Source organism: Saccostrea cucullata, unplaced genomic scaffold (genome assembly GCF_032062105.1).
Source record: "Saccostrea cucullata isolate Sc308-1 unplaced genomic scaffold, CSIRO_AGI_Scuc_v1 ctg815, whole genome shotgun sequence".
NCBI lineage: Eukaryota > Metazoa > Mollusca > Bivalvia > Ostreida > Ostreidae > Saccostrea > Saccostrea cuccullata.
Genome location: NW_026941516.1, coordinates 117,284 through 134,149, shown reverse-complemented (window position 1 = coordinate 134,149; position 16,866 = coordinate 117,284). Strand labels below are relative to the sequence as shown.

Genomic DNA, 16,866 nt, shown 5'->3' with positions numbered 1-16,866 from the left:
ACAAGCAATGTGAATCAATATGATAGAAGTTTACTGTATTTAATTATTAATATTATTATTTTATGTAGGTAAAGAACAACAATATTATTTGCTGGGAGTGATTCGATTGGAGTAAGTATCCATGTGTTGTCAAATTCATTTAATTCACTACCAAACAAAATCAAATTTTTTAGGTGACCTTGGAATATGGCTTATCATACACATTGCAAACAAAAGATGACTTAAAAGATTTGTCCTAGCCATGCATTTTTTAAAATTCATCTATCCATGCAATTGCGATATGGAACATAACTTTAAGAGGAAGACATATTGGATATTTATGATTGATGTAAATGTTTCATGCAAACAAGTATTGTTTTGTAGGTTTTTATTTTGTTTTAAATAATCAAGGAATTGAACTTGATTTCTTTCTATAACTTTGTAAGGAAGAAATCTCGAAATCCTATTTTTAGCTCAACTGGTCAGAGACCAGAAGAGCTTATGCGATAGTAATGCGTCCGTCGTCCGTCCATCTGTCTGTCTAGCTGTCCGTCTGTCTGTAAAAAATTTTTCAAAACGCTACTCCTCCTACAATTTTAGTCTGATTTCAATATTACTTGGCACACAAGTAGACTACACTATGATACATAGAATAGTGCATTGGTTTTTGATTTCGATGAACGGTTTTGCCATGGTTACTAAAAATAGAATTTTCTGTGAAATTCCTTTAAAATGCTATACCTTCTACAGTTTTGGTCTGATTTCAATATAACTTGGCACACAAGTAGACTACACTAAGATACATAGAATAGTGCATTGGTTTTTGATTTCGGTGAACGATGTTGCCATGGTTACTAAAAATAGAATTCTCTGTGAAATTCCTTTAAAACACTACTCCATCTACAGTTTTGGTCTGATTTCAATATAACTTGGCACACAAGTAGACTACACTAAGATACATAGAATAGTGCATTGGTTTTTAATTTCGATGAACGGTGTTGCCATGGTTACTAAAAATAGAATTTTCTGTGAAATTCCTTTAAAACACTACTCCTTCTACAGTTTTAGTTTGATTTCAAAATAAGTTGGCACATAAGTAGACTACACAAAGATACATAAAATGGTTTTTGATAAGTACAAATCAGTAGAGCTACAGTCTCGACAGAGACTTCTGGTTTATATAACGATTGCATAAATATAACCTGATATCTGTTATGGCCTTTAAGAAAGGTCAATTTGAGAGGGTCAAGGTCACTGGAAGGGAACAAAATTAGTTTGTAGCTTAACACATAATTTCTTATGATTTGAACTTTTGTCATGAACTTGATCAAGTTCATGGCAATACTATTTTAAAAAGTTAAATTCCCTCTGCAGGTCATACCTTATTTAGGATAGAAACTAATAATGCTATGAATATTTTTGTGGACTGAGAATGTATCATTAAGATTGCTTATGACCTGGTCTAGAATTTATCATGAAGTCTTAAGGATTGTTGAAGTTTTCTGGCATGTATAAGGTTCTAGACAGGAGAGTAGTGATCTTTTAATGTAATGGGGATATACGAGGGTTGTCCAAAAAGTTCGTGGACAATGACGTTTTTGTGAAAATAAATGGTTCTATATGAATCTGTCGAATATCAAAATATTTCTTATGAAAAAACAAGTCAGAAGGATTTAGTTTTTATTGATGGAACGTAATATTTTTGTAAAAATCGGGGTATTTAGAGGTCGCGGATAGTGCGCACGGACCAAGGTTAAAATGATGTAAACTCAGATATAAAGAGTTCAGATTAAAATGATTATTTTCTAAATAAAACAAGTCAAAAGTTAACAAAAATTTTATGTAACACAAATAAAAAGGTTATTATCATTTTATGATATCTTAAATATCGCTTACTATATAGACAACGAAAATACACAAAGAAAACCTTAGCAAATACATGTCAAAACTCAACAGAAAAAGTGACGTCGTCCGTCGGCAAGGGGCAGCGTCCGGTAAAAAAATTAAGCTTCATAACGGTTGAAACGATGTAAGAGACAAAATGTTTGTTAAAACAACTCAAAATTATTGAAATATATCGAATGTACCGATTCGGGATTAGAATATACGATTTTTCAACAGTGTGTATAAATACAAAGACACTACAAGAATTTAAAAACTCGTGTAATTAACTGTAAATGGAGATTTCTATTCATGACGTTGTTATAAATCTAGCGCATCGTCGGACTGGGCTGTACAGTTTGGGTATACAAACTGTTAATTTAGATGACGCTCGTAAATTTGTGTGTATTCTTTTGAAATTTAAAAATTAAATGAATTATAATATATACTTAAAGATTATTGCTAGAACTTTAAAGAGCGTTTCACCTTTAAAAAGAAATCTTGTGTGTGTCCATGAAAGTGTGTTTAGTCAATATCCAAATATTTGACGTTATAATGAAATTAGCGTAACGTCAATCTGCGATCTTTAAAGACCCCGATTTTTACAAAAATATTAAGTTTCATTAATAAAAATTAAATCATTCTGACTTATTTTTTCATGAGAAATATTTTGATATACAATAGATGCAGATTGAACCATTTATTTTAACAAAAACGTCATTGTCCAAGAACTTTTTAGCTCACCTGAGCCGAAGGCTCAAGTGAGCTTTTCTGATCACATTTTGTCCGTCGTCCGTCCGTCTGTCCGTCTGTCTGTCCAGCTGTCCGTCCGTCTGTCCGTCCGTCCGTCTGTAAACTTTTCACATTTTCGACTTCTTCTCAAGAACCAATGGGCCAATTTTAACCAAACTTGGTACAAAGCATCCTTGGGTGAAGGGGAGTTTAAATTGTTAAATTGAAGGGCCAAGTCTCCTTACAAGGGGAGATAATCAAGAAAAGTCAAAAATAGGGTGGGGTCACTAAAAAATCTTCTTCTCAAGAACCACTGGGCCAGGAAAGCTGAAACTTATGTGGGAGCATCCTTGGGTAGTACAGATATTAAATTGTTAAAATCATGACCCCCGGGGGTAGGGCGGGGCCACAATAGGGAATCCAAGTTTTACATAGAAATATATAGAACAAATATTTAAAAATCTTCTTCACAAGAACCACTGGACCAGGAAAGCTGAAACTTATGTGGAAGCATCCTTTGGTAATGTAGATATTAAATTGTTAAAATCATGACCCCCGGGGGTAGGGCGGGGCCACAATAGGGAATCCAAGTTTTACATAGAAATCAAATTTTTAAAAATCTTCTTCTCAAGAACTACTGGGCCAGAAAAGCTGAAACTTATGTGAAAGCATCCTAGGGTAGTGTAGATATTAAATTGTTCAAATCATGACCCCCGGGGGAAGGGCGGGGCCACAATGGGGAATCAAAGTTTTACATAGAAATATATAGGAAAAATCTTGGAAAATCTTCTTCTCAAGAACTACTAGGCCAGAAAAGCTGAAACTTATGTGGAAGCATCCTAGGGTAGTGTAGATATTAAATTGTTCAAATCATGACCCCCGGGGGTAGGGCGGGGCCACAATAGGGAATCCAAGTTTTACATAGAAATATATAGAACAAATCTTTAAAAATCTTCTTCTCAAGAACCACTTGGCCAGGAAAGCTGAAACTTATGTGGAAGCATCCTTGGGTAGTGCAAATATTAAATTGTTAAAACCATGACCCCTGGGGGTAGGGCGGGCCACAATAGGGAATCCAAGTTTTACATAGAAATATATATAGAACAAATCTTTAAAAATCTTCTTCTCAAGAACCACTGGGCCAGGAAAGCTGAAACTTACGTGGAAGCATCCTTGGGTAGTGTAGATATTAAATTGTTAAAATCTTGACCCCCGTGGGTAGGGCGGGGCCACAATAGGGAATTCCACGTTTTACATAGAAATATATAGAACAAATCTTTAAAAATCTTCTTCTCAAGAAACACTGGGCCAGGAAAGCTGAAACTTATGTGGAAGCATCCTTGGGTAGTGTAGATTCTAAAGTTTTAAAATAAAAAAGGGAAGGGGGTTGTTGGGCATGATAGGTATAGCAAGAGGGGGAATCTGGTAAAGATCTGCATCACCCAAGTTACTCAGGTGAGCGATGTGGCCCATGGGCCTCTTGTTGGACAACCCTCGTACATGTATAATATTCTCTTTTTCATGTAATGAATATTTATTTATTTTGTCAGTTACAAGATTATTGACCTGTATGATGAGAGTCTCTACCTTGTCGACCTTAATGTATCACTGTGCTGGGAAAGTTACAAACCCTGTAGCTTTGTTGCAGCAATTTTCAAAAATTCTATCCTTCCAAAGAAAACATGCATGGGTCAGCTAGACTATGACAAACCAGGTTTGTTTGCTAAAAAGAGCAAGATAGAAAATTTACATTGTTTTCATGTTAGTTGCGTCTTAAGCTGATTTTTAATTATTTTTGTTTTGTTAATTGCAGGATTTTCTTTGTCAAACTACAGCCTAGATAATCAGCTTGATCTGAACAATTTGACAGAAAGAGATTTGGTCTATCTGTATGATTATATGGGGATATCTAGCTACGTATCAAATGCTTCATGTAACAGACAAAAGAATGAATCTATGTATGCTAGCAATGGATGGAATAATGGTAAAAAAATTCCTTTTTATCAAAAGTATTTTGTTCATTTATTCAAATATGGTGTAAAAATTGAGAAGTTAATAAAGTGAAGTCATAATAAATTTTGTAATTGTTTCTTTACCAGAATGTCCCACCACAGTAACTCCCGAACTGTCATCTTTGCCAGACTATGTGACCTGTCATATGATGTCCAGTTGTACCAGTATTAGCTGTTGTATGGACTTAACCAGGCTAAAATCTCAGTCAGTCCAGTTCTACTTAATGATGGACTCGTGTGAATGGGTGATTGAGTACGGAATTGATAAATTTAGTGTAAGACCAACCATAATGTATGATTTCAAGTTTGATGAATGGCATGATTATTGGATGAAGGGGATATACAGGTTAAGGTAATATAGAAGAAATATTGCCTTTTTAGCTCTTCTGAGCCAAAGGCTCAAAGAGCTAATGCTATGGCCATTTGTGCGGTGTGCGTCGTGCGGTGTGCGTTAACTTTTTAGAATATGGGCCATAACTCAAGAACCCCTTGGCCAATCAGTGTCAAATTTGTCACAGGGTATCCTTGGCCCAAGGGCTACCATTTATACTAAAATAAGGGTTGGGACTCTAAAACAAGGGGAGATAATCAGGAAAACAAAACCAAAAGTACTGGTTAACTTTTTAGAATATGGGCCATAACTCAAGAACCCCTTGGCCAATCAGTGTCAAATTTGTCACAGGGTATCCTTGGCCCAAGGGCTACCATTTATACTAAAATAAGGGTTGGGACCCTAAAACAAGGGGAGATAATCAGGAAAACAAAACCAAAAGTACTGGTTGCAAAAAAATCTTCTTCTCCAGAACCACCAGGCAGATTTTCACCAAACTTACATACAATGATCAGGATATGTTGAAGATTAAAAATTGTTCAAGGCATGACCCTGGGGCAAAGGGCGTGGTCTCAAGGTCACTTCAAAGTTGACCTAAATTTACAATTAATGAAAATGTCTATATTTTGCTTACTATAAGGACTAGGATCATCAAATCTTGTAAGTAGATGCATCTTAGGACTTCACATCATGTTAACTCAAAAGTAGGTCACGGTGACCTACTTTTTTAATTTTGCGGGGATTTGTTTTCAAATTGATTTGAAGGCATATTTAGGACACTTTAAGGCCTATGATCATCAAACTTTGTCAGTTGATGCATCTTGGGTCCTTGAACAACGTCAACTTAAAAGTAGGTCACCGTGACCTACTTTTTGAACTTTATGACTTATTCTTTTTAAAACATTTCATCCCATTATTTCAGACACTGAGAGGGTTAGAATCATCAAATCTTGTAAGTTGCTGCATCTTGGGACCTTAAAACATATTTAAGTAAAAGTAGGTCACTGTGACCTACTTTTAGAATTTTGCAGGCATTTGTTTTCAAATTGTTTAAAAGGCATATTTTGATTACCTTCAGACCAATGATCATCAAACTTGGTCAGCTGATGCATCTTGGGACTCTGAAAAATGTTGACCAAAATGTAGGTCACTGTGACCTACTTTCGACATTTTATGGCTATATTTCAGTATCTCAGGTATTTATTGGCTTAGAATCATCAAACTTTGTGAGTTGATGCATCTTGGGTTTTCGGAGAGTGATGACCAAAAATTAGGTCACGGTGACCTACTTTCAATATTTTATGGTTATATTTATGTATCTCCAGTACTTATCGGCTTATATCATCAAACTTTGTCAGTTGATGCATCTTGGGTTTTCGGAGAATGTCGACCAAAAAGTAGGTCATGGTGACCTACTTTTGACATTTAATGGCTATATTTATGTATTTCTGGTACTTATCGGTTTAGAATCATCAAACTATGTTAGTTTATGCCTCTTGGGTTTTCAGAGAATGTCGAAAAAAAAAGTAGGTCACAGTGACCTACTTTTGAATATCTCAGGTATTCATTGGCTTAGAATTATCAAACTTGGTCAGCAGATGCATCTTAGGCCTCTGATAAATATAAACCAAAATGTAGGTCACGATGACCTACTTTTGACATTTAATGGCTATATTTAAGTATCTCCAGTACTTATCGGCTTAGAATCATCAAACTTTGTCAGTGTATGCATCTTGGGTTTTCGGAGAATGTTGACCAAAAAAGTAGGTCACGATGACCTACTTTTGACATTTTATGGCTATATTTAAGTATCTCCGGTACTTATTGGCTTAGAATCATCAAACTTTGTTAGTTTATGCCTCTTGGGTTTTCAGAGAATGTTGACCAAAAAGTAGGTCACAGTGACCTACTTTTGAATATCTCAGGTATTTATTTGCTTAGAATCATCAAACTTTGTCAGTTGATGCATCTTGGGTTTTCCAAGAATGTAGACCAAAAAGTAGGTCAAGGTGACCTTCTTTTGAATATCTCAAATACATATTGGCTTAGAATCTTCAATCTTAGTTTGTCTATTAATGCATCATGAGTCCTCAGAAAACTTCAATCTTAAAGTAGGTCACCGTTACCTACTCATGGTTTTTTTTTTTATAGCTTTATTAAAATATCTTCAGTCCTAATTGGCTAAGAATCATCAAACTTTTTATCAGTTGATGCAACTTAGGTTTTAGATACTTAGGGTTAGAGGCTTCAAATACAAGTGATAGGTTGTACAATTTATCAGAAGAGCAATTCAAGGCCCTTGGGCCTCTTGTTTTTTATCAGAGTGGAAAATAAATTATTCTTATCACTGTGTGTGTAGATGAATTTACACATTTTGTAATTTAGATCAGATTTAATTCTTTTGGTTTGAATGTGCATAAAAAAATAGCAAAATATTTCAGGTTTATGGTCACACATCTTCAAGGAGCAGACACTTTCAGAGTGACTCTTAGATTTATGGTTTGCTTAGAAGATGGATTACCTTGTGAACAAGAAGTTACAGTACTAAATAACACACTTCTTCCCAAATCATCCTGTAATTGGAAGATTGGAATCCCAGTGGAGGGTGAGAGTTCACCAAAAAGCAATTAATAGCTAAAAATCAATGTTTTTTGATTGCTTGTTATTTGTTTAACTTTGAAAATTTTAAAATTTAATGCATGTTTTGAGTTTGAAATTTGAGTTTTGTAATATGCATATTGTTAAAAGATGGTTTCATGATATTTCATATATTTTTGAATTAGATTTCACATTCAGTTCATGGAAGACACAGAATAAGTACACAACAATGGAAGAACACAGCATTGCTAGACTGGAGGAGGAGCTAGGAATGCATGGGTACCTGTATAACTCCACCCAAGTCTGTGAAAGAACATCAGGAATATTTGCCTCCCCTTCTGCTGGATGGACGAATGGTAAAGTTGATGTGTTGTTTGTTGATATATTATTTATTATCGGTGAATATGGTGTTAAAAAGGCATAGGCTATCTAATTCCTTTCTTATAGCTTAACAAATGCAAACTCCTTTTGATTAGAAGTCACTTTTGGAATTTATAAATTTAATATATGAATTATTCTACAAAGATTGCCCGATTGCCCTTCCCAATAATGTACCTGTTGTAAGAGGAGCCATCACGTGTAACCTGGGAGCCTCCTGTTCTGATGTGGTGTGTTGTCTGTACGCTGAACCTCTGATGAAACACGTAACTATCAGCCTCAGTCTGGATTACTGTCAAGACAGAATCCGTGTCGGGATAGACAAGTTCACCAGGGAAATACAGCCTAGCTCATACAACAACTGGGGTAACGTTCATTTAAACATTCAGAATTATAATAATTTGTTTTAATCTTGTGAAAGAAACATTTTAGTCATATTGGTTAATTTTTCTGAATTTTAGGTACAGAAGAAATGCTAGACATGAGTGAAATTTATCAACTAAAGTAAGTTTTAATAACTAAACAATAAATGTAAGAATATTGCTTACATTTACTTACTTTATTAACTATTATGATCCCATACATAGGGATAAAGAATCTTGCACAAAATTCTGTGGTACAAGCAAACAAGAGGCCCAGGGGCCACAGCGCTCACCTGAGCACATCAGCTAGGAAAAAACACATATCAGATCAGACCTGAAAGTTAACTTAAGTTGGGGGGGGGCTTGAATTTTAACCCCCAAGGGGATCATAATTTGAACGAACTAGAATCTACATTACCTGAGGATGATTCCATACAAATATAACTAATCCTGGCTTTGAAGTACTTGAAAAGAAGATTTAAAAAGGTTTCCCTATATATTTCTATGTAAAACTTTGGTCGGCCATTTTGGCCACACCCTTACCCCGTGGTCATGACTTGAACAAACTTGGATCTACACTACCTGAGGATAATTTCACATGAGTTTCATCTTTCCTGTTTCAATGGTTCTTGAGAAAAAGATTTTTTAAGATTTTTCCTATATATTCCTATGTAAAACTTTGATCAGCCATTTTCACCCCGCCCTACCCCTGGGGGTCATGACTTGAACAAACTTGAATCTACACTACCTGAGGATGATTCCACATGAGTTTCATCTTTCCTGGCCCATTGGTTCTTGAGAAGAAGATTTTTAAAGATTTTTCCTATATATTCCTATGTAAAACATTGATCGGCCATTTTGGCCCCGCCCTACCCCCGGGGGTCATGACTTGAACAAACTTGAATCTACACTACCTGAGGATGATTCCACATGAGTTTCATCTTTACTGGCCCAGTGGTTCTTGAGAAGAAGATTTTTTAAAAATGCCAATAATTTTTCTCTAATTCATGATTATCTCCTCTTGGAAAAGGGCGTGGCCCTTCTTTTGAACAAATTTGAATTCCCTTCACCCAAGGATACTTTGAGCCAAGTTTGGTTGAAATTGGCACAGAGGTTCTTGAGAAGAAGATGAAAATGTGAAAAGTTAACGACAACAGAGAACAGACAAATTTTGATTAGAAAAGTTCACTTGAGCCTTCGGCTCAGGTGAGCTAAAAACTAATCCTCAGAGCTAAGTTGTAATAATTATTCCCCTTTCTTATAGATACACACTTGAGGATCTACCAAATGCCAACATGTACTTGGTCAGTTTTTCCATTCGTTCTTGCTGGGAAGGTCCCTCTAATTGTGAGGAATACATTGTTCTCTCCAACACCAGACTGCCAAAGTCTAAATCCCAGCCATATTGTAACTGGAAATCGGAGGAACCTATTCCAGGTAGGATGAGTCAAAGATTAATATCTGACTTAAGAATTTACTTGGGAATCATGTAGATCATTTTTAAAACAGCTGAGAATTTAGAAAGCAGGAAATCAGTTTAGTTGTAAATGGATGAATTTTCTTTTCAAGCTTTCTCTGTAAAGTCTTGGCTGGCCACCAATGGATATCCAGATTCCACACCACTGAAAGGAAATGCATTACAGGATCTAATGGAAGTTCTACAACTGTCCAGGTTTAAGGAGAATAGGGACTGTAACGTAACAGGAGCTCCATTTGTTCCTGTCAACAGCAACGACTGGAATTCTGGCAAGATACATTGAATACTGTAGTCCTTTATTTATGCTTTAAATGCATTCCCTTTATTTTGAATTAGAGGGTTGGAGATCAATTGTTCATAATTTTTACATAAAAATCTATTTTCAATTTATATTTTTTCAAATCAAGGATGTGTTCCACTGGGATTTTAACTAGTCTTGATAATTTCTTTAGAGTGTCCTGTTAATGAGAGTTTGAGAACCCTTAACAGTAGTGTTGTCTGCCATCTTCCAAGTCTTTGCACAGGATTAGAGTGTTGTGTTTCAAGCAGTGTCTTAGGATTATATTTCCACACTTTTCTTCAAATTGATACCTGTACTTCAGAAATAATTGTTGGCATTGATAGATGGACATTCAGGGAGGTATCAATGGAAATAAACAAAATGTTATCAGCAAGTAAGTTAACAAGTCTTCTCTCTAATCCTAATGTGGTATTATCCAATCAGTTTTTTCGGAACCTTTGGTGTCTTGGTTGTACAGGTTTTACTGTATGCATACTCTTCTGAGTAATATTTTTTCTTCTGCAGGAATGAAAAGAGTATATGGCTTCAAGGTGTTTTGAAGATGGAGTAAGTTTATAAATCAAACAAACATTTTGTTAATTATATGTAACAGATCTTTATTTTTTTCTGAAAGTTAATAATTCTCCTCACCTTCCCTTGTTGTGTTTTATAAGAAATATAATAAAAATATACATGTATGCATGCATATATTTTTCAGCTTTGAGATAAAAAATTTGGACCATGCCAACAAACTCCTTATCAGTTTGAATATTAGTCTCTGTGTTGAAAGTCCCAGTATCTGTGAAGTAAGCAACCAAACAATATTTCAAAACATGCTTCTTCCAAAAGCATCATGTCATTGGTATGATCTTCAACCCAAGCCAGGTAGGATTATTAATAATAAAGAATGGAATTTTAAAAAAACATGAAATCACTTTCAGATTATTCAATTACCAGTATCTAAAACTGAAAATTTATGTTAATAAAATCAATTATATTATATATCTTGTAAGTGTCACAACTGTTAATTGCATTCACTTTTCATAAATTTCAGCGGAATCACTTTCTACTTGGAAAAATAACAGTGGGTATTCAGCAAATATTAAATTGCCTCATATTGTGGCAAAATTTGAAGATCAGACAGGTGTAGCCAGCTACAGAATGAGATCTAGATGTAGCAGGACTGCAGCACCATACTGGCCCACCTACAATGGCTGGACTCAAGATAAAGGTTTCTATCATTTTCTATATACTGTAGAAGCACAAATTTTCATGGGCATAAAATTTTGTTGTTTTGTCATCAAAAATAGTTTCGTGGGCATTTAATTTCGTTGTTTTGAAAGTAACCCTATTCAGTATATAGTCATATAAAATTTCGTGTGGGATTTAATTTCGTTGAATATTGTTAACAACGAAATAAACGAAATTTAATCCCCCACGAATATTTGTGCTTTTACAGTATATAAAAAAAAAACAAATTAAGTATGGCCAACACAGGAAAAGATAAATTTTGTATCCCGTAAAAAATTTTACAGCCACATATGATGCAGTTATGATGAACTTTTGTAATTTATTTTACTGTCATACAAATAATTTAACTGTCATGAAGGAAAAGCCCCCCTCCCACTCTTATTTTTTTGGGGTAATTTGGTGAACCAGTGTATTTACAGGTTATGCCAGTATTATACTCTTATAACTAAGAGTCCTATTTTCCACTCTGATTGTTTATAATATGAATCCAAGATATTAAACTGATTCATGGTTATTTTTGCACACAAGTCACTGACATAAATTGTATTTTTGCCAAAACTATCTCCAGAGCATTTTATTGACAATATTGGACACAAATGTGGTGAATTGATAATGTAGATTATACCATTTAGAGAAGAATACTCCAATGAAAGAATTAAGTTTTTTTTGCTACATGTTTGAAGATATTTTTCTGATTGTGGGACTTGGAACAAGATCTTTGAAAACAAAGTTAAGGTCACAGAAAGTGTAATATATTCTTGTCTTTTGAAGTTACTTACCATTTTGTAGCAAAGGTTGTAGAACCTTCTAATTGACAACAAATTATGCAGATAGAAAATATGTTGCACCCATATCCCTGTATTACATGTACAAGGTCAAATTACTGGATTAAAAAGTTGAAAATTTTATACAGGTTTTAGGTTTATAAAGCAAAGATTGAGTTTTGTTGCAAGATGGTTGGTATGAAAGAAGGGTATGCAATGAACCTGACAGTAGTTCATTATTATTGACAAGATAGTTAGGTTTCAGTATGCACATTTTTGTGTGTGCACCAGAATTTTATGAAATACTCCTGATAAATTTTCAGCCTGTCGAATCTCTGGCCTTCCATACAACATGAAGAAGAAGACATACTGTGTGGTGGGGCCCAGGTGTACATCTATGACATGCTGTACTGAGGATCCAGAGATGGAGACCACATTTACTTGGTTTATTGATGTTGACTCCTGTAATCTTGAATTGACTCTTGGAATTGAGGAATTTCGGAAGAAAATATCTCTTCTTGAGTTTGAATTTGGCAAGTCTTTATCCTGATGTTAACAAATGTTATGTAATAATGGCCTGCTTTTAAAAGATTTAATGAAAATCAGCTTTATTCGAGTTAATTTAAATACAGTTTATGAATAGTAAAAAATATTATGCTTAATAATAACCATTTATTTTTTAACAGGACAAAAAAACCAATTTCATCTCAAGGGAATATATAGAATAAGGTATAAAAATACAATTAACTTTTATGGTTGTTATATCATTTTCATTTGTTCTTTGAAGTTTATTTGTTCAAAACATGTTCACTTTCTTTGTTTCAATCTTATTTGCACTTCACCCACATTCATTATAGGAAGCTTGACACTAGGTCATTCTGGCAAGCTCAAGTTCACTGCCAGAAGAAGTATAAAATTTTTGTTCAGGCTAAAATTTGTCATGAAGAATGGCTGAAAGTTCATACTTGGTACTGTAACAGAATTCATTATGGTCTGATGATGTGATCTAAGGTCATTCCAGGAAGTTCAAAGTCCAATGGTATAAAAGTGTTAAATTCATAACACTAACAGGTCTATTATTAAAGTTTTCTTATGGAACAACATTGCATGTCAATATTTCACTGACCAGAGGACACCTAGTTTGTTTTGTTTGTTTGTTTGTTTGTTTTTTTTTTGTAAAACTGCTTTGTAGGGTATACTTTTTTTTAAACCAAGCTATCTAGTACTAGTTTGGCTAGTACTTTGCCTTTGCTTTACATGCAAAGACCTTGCATTTCTCCAAATGTTATTCAGTCAATTATTTTTTGTTGCATATTTTATATTTGACTTGTACCAAGTTGACACATTTTGTTTTCTGATTCATACAAATGGAATATGAGCTACTTATGCATACATGTGATCATTTCTAGACCCAGATACTGTACCGCAGCCTTCAAAATATTGGAATTTGGGTGAAAATATTGTACATTGCTAACCAAAAAACGGTCCAAAAAACGGTACAAAATATCGACCAAAAAAACAATGTAAGATGTTTATCTTTAAATAATAAATTTCAAATCAATGTTCAGGTGCACCACTGCATAACATGTATTATGATTTAATTATTTTTCATTTCAAGAAACTTTTGAAGAATTTTGAATTTCGGCATAAAACTATGCTAAATGCTGAACTTAGTAAAAAAGTACAGTGTTTAAAAACACTTTATTGTATGAATCTGGTCGTTTCCATTCAGCTTCATTATTAAAATTGTACTAAAAATCATTTCTCTTAATCTGTGTTTAAATAGACAATACGTATGCCTGATCAAATAATGGACGAATTTTCGTTTTGCTGTCACAAAGTGTCTCCGATTCTTGTGAATGGTGTTTTCTTTGAAATGTCTTTACTTTAAATAAATTACAGTTTAAAAGAATCCTTGATAAACCTGTCCTATTAAAAAGCAATCAGCTAAACAAAAGCTTTGATATCTCCTAATTACGATGTAATTATCACGGGAATATTTCACACCTTCGTTCATGCTGTTTTGTTTACATAATTATGGGCAGTAAGTCACGCATACTTCGAGATTTCCGGTGTTGTGAGAGCGGGAATGAAAGAAAAATGGCGGTTTCCGGTAAACATTTCAAAATAAGGTACACATTTTCATTTCCCGTGAATTTTGTGGTACCGCCAGGACACCGTGATGGGGGTCAAAAATACGGGACATTTCCTGTACCGCCGGTACATATCACATGTATGCTTATGTAATTATAAAAGATTCTTATAACATTAGTAACTTCCACTTAGCACATGGATATTGTACATGACATTATGAATAGAGAGAGGAAAAGCTATAATAATTGTAAAGTCACAAATGCAGCAGTAGCCCAAAGACATTAACATTGCAGTTCCATTTGATTTTAAATTTCCACATACTTTCTTTACAATATATTTAGATATATATCAAGATATATAATAATTCTCTTTGTCATTTGATTAAATGTTAAAATTTTTGAATTAGACAATCAGTTGTGTTGCAGATTAATCAAAGAATCTACTGGATTTTGAAAATGTAATTTTTTATTTGTATTAACTCATTAAAATAAATCTACTGTATAGTGACCAATAATGCAAAAGGGAATGTAAGTCTTCAACAGTAAATGTTGGATGTTGTAAATTTAGTGCTAACATTTTTTTTTACATTTATTCAACAGCTATGTCATCTATGACTTGATCCTTGACTCTCACTACATGATGAGTGTTAACCTAAGTGTGTGTTATGAACCAGACAACTGCACCTTGACAGAAATCATTGTCAGAAATGTGATGTTTCCAAAGCCTGTGTGCAACTTTATGGCCAAAGATTTTTTTATTCCAAGTAAGTAACCATGCCTTAAATTGCCAAGCAGTTAAGAAAAAAGACCATAACTGAAGATCATGAAAATTTCGTGACACCTTATTTTCATTGATAGTCATTGACTCTATATGAGTGAGAAATGATTTTCACGTATCATTATTCCTCTATATAAATGTAAGGAATACTATAATTATAATTATATGCCAGAATGAAATTTTCGCAAGCTCATTGTCTCGTATTATTATGCAAGAATAAAGTTCTTACAAATAAAAAGTGATTTACAGTATCTTGAATCTTTGGATAAAACAAGCTAAGTTTTTAATTTCCCATCTCTCCAAAATACTGTAAAAGTACTTTTTTCGCGTGGTATTAATTTATGCTATGTGTGCAGTTAAAATTTTCCATGGAAATTTGTCCCATTGAACTTCATAAAAATATAAGGCATAGAAAAGAGAGTCTTAAGATGTCCATCTACAGTATGTCTGCCCTACATTAATCAGAGATGCATGGAAATAGCTTTTAAGGTATTTCATTGCATAAGTCAAGGTTTCAGATGCTTCATTTTCAACTATAAGAATTATCAAGTTAATTAATGTTTTTAGCTCTACTGGTCAGAGACCAGAAGAGCTTATGCGATAGTAATGCGTCCGGCGTCCGTCCGTCTGTCCGTCTGTCTGTCTGTCTGTCTGTAAACAATTTTTCAAAATGCTACTCCTCCTACAGTTTTGATCTGATTTCAATATAACTTGGCATACAAGTAGACTACACTAAGATACATAATTCTGTGTATCGGATTTTGATTTCGACGAACGGTGTTGGCGTTGTTACTAAAAATAGAAATTTCTGTGAAATTCTTTCAAAATGCTACTCCTCCTACAGTTTTGGTCTGATTTCAATATAACTTGGCACACAAGTAGACTACACTAAGATACACAATTCTGTGTATCGGTTTTTGATTTTGACGAACGGTGTTGGCGTTGTTACTAAAAATACAAATTTCTGTGAAATTCTATAAAATGCTACTCCTCCTACAGTTTTGGTCTGATTTCAATATAACTTGGCACACAAGTAGACTACACTAAGATACATAATTCTATGTATCGGTTTTTGATTTCGACGAACGGTGTTGGCGTTGTTACTAAAAATAGAAATTTCTATGAAATTCTTTCAAAATGCTACTCCTCCTACAGTTTTGGTCTGATTTCAATATAACTTGACACACAAGTAGACTACACTAAGATACATAATTCTGTATATCGGTTTTTGATTTCGAGAAACGGTGTTGGCGTTGTTACTAAAAATAGAAATTTCTGTGAAATTCTTTCAAAATGCTACTCCTCCTACAGTTTTGGTCTGATTTCAATATAACTTGGCATACAAGTAGACTACACTAAGATACATAATTCTGTGTATCGGTTTTTGATTTTGACGAATGGTGTAGGCGTTGTTACTTAAAATACAAATTTCTGTGAAATTCTTTCAAAATGCTACTCCTCCTACAGTTTTGGTCTGATTTCAATATAACTTGGCACACAAGTAGACTACACTAAGGTACATAATTCTTTATATCCGTTTTTGACTTCAATGAACATTATTACCTTGGTTAATAAAGATAGCAATTTCTGTTACTGTCAAAATGCTACTTCAAATACAGTTTTAGTCTGATTATAATATAATGTGGCATGCAAGTAGACTACACTATGAACATAAAGAAACTTATTCAAGGATCATTATTCTCTTTTTTGCTAGTGTAAAGTTTCAATTCCCAACTGCTTAAGTACTTTCCTCTTCCTTTGCTATAAGTACAAACCAGTAGAGCTTCAGTCTCGACAGAGACTTCTGGTTTTTAACAAATTTAAGATTTTTGTGAAGGTTAAAGTTTCTGGAGCAGGTCTTATTTCCCAGTAAGTATAATCCCTATGTTGACCAAGCTTGCATGGATAATGCATTTAAGGATGCATATCACAGGACTTGCTTCAGATGCT

The 16,866-nt window shown here is 34.1% G+C and overlaps 1 protein-coding gene across 1 annotated transcript in view; it reads left to right on the top strand.

The window, feature by feature from the left end:
- Positions 1–68: 68 nt before the first annotated feature.
- LOC134257978 (uncharacterized) overlaps positions 69–16,866 on the top strand; it is a gene marked incomplete at its 5' end in the record, with an annotated part of 120,719 nt that continues 103,921 nt past the window's right edge. Inside the window, 14 exons of the mRNA XM_062740550.1 lie at positions 69–111; positions 4,143–4,306; positions 4,406–4,576; positions 4,692–4,956; positions 7,377–7,540; positions 7,719–7,889; positions 8,059–8,277; positions 8,373–8,415; positions 9,538–9,710; positions 9,843–10,019; positions 10,203–10,424; positions 12,369–12,578; positions 12,732–12,774; positions 14,739–14,902. Of these exons, the coding sequence (XP_062596534.1) occupies positions 69–111; positions 4,143–4,306; positions 4,406–4,576; positions 4,692–4,956; positions 7,377–7,540; positions 7,719–7,889; positions 8,059–8,277; positions 8,373–8,415; positions 9,538–9,710; positions 9,843–10,019; positions 10,203–10,424; positions 12,369–12,578; positions 12,732–12,774; positions 14,739–14,902 (2,229 nt within the window). The remainder of the gene's footprint in view (positions 112–4,142; positions 4,307–4,405; positions 4,577–4,691; positions 4,957–7,376; positions 7,541–7,718; positions 7,890–8,058; positions 8,278–8,372; positions 8,416–9,537; positions 9,711–9,842; positions 10,020–10,202; positions 10,425–12,368; positions 12,579–12,731; positions 12,775–14,738; positions 14,903–16,866) is intronic.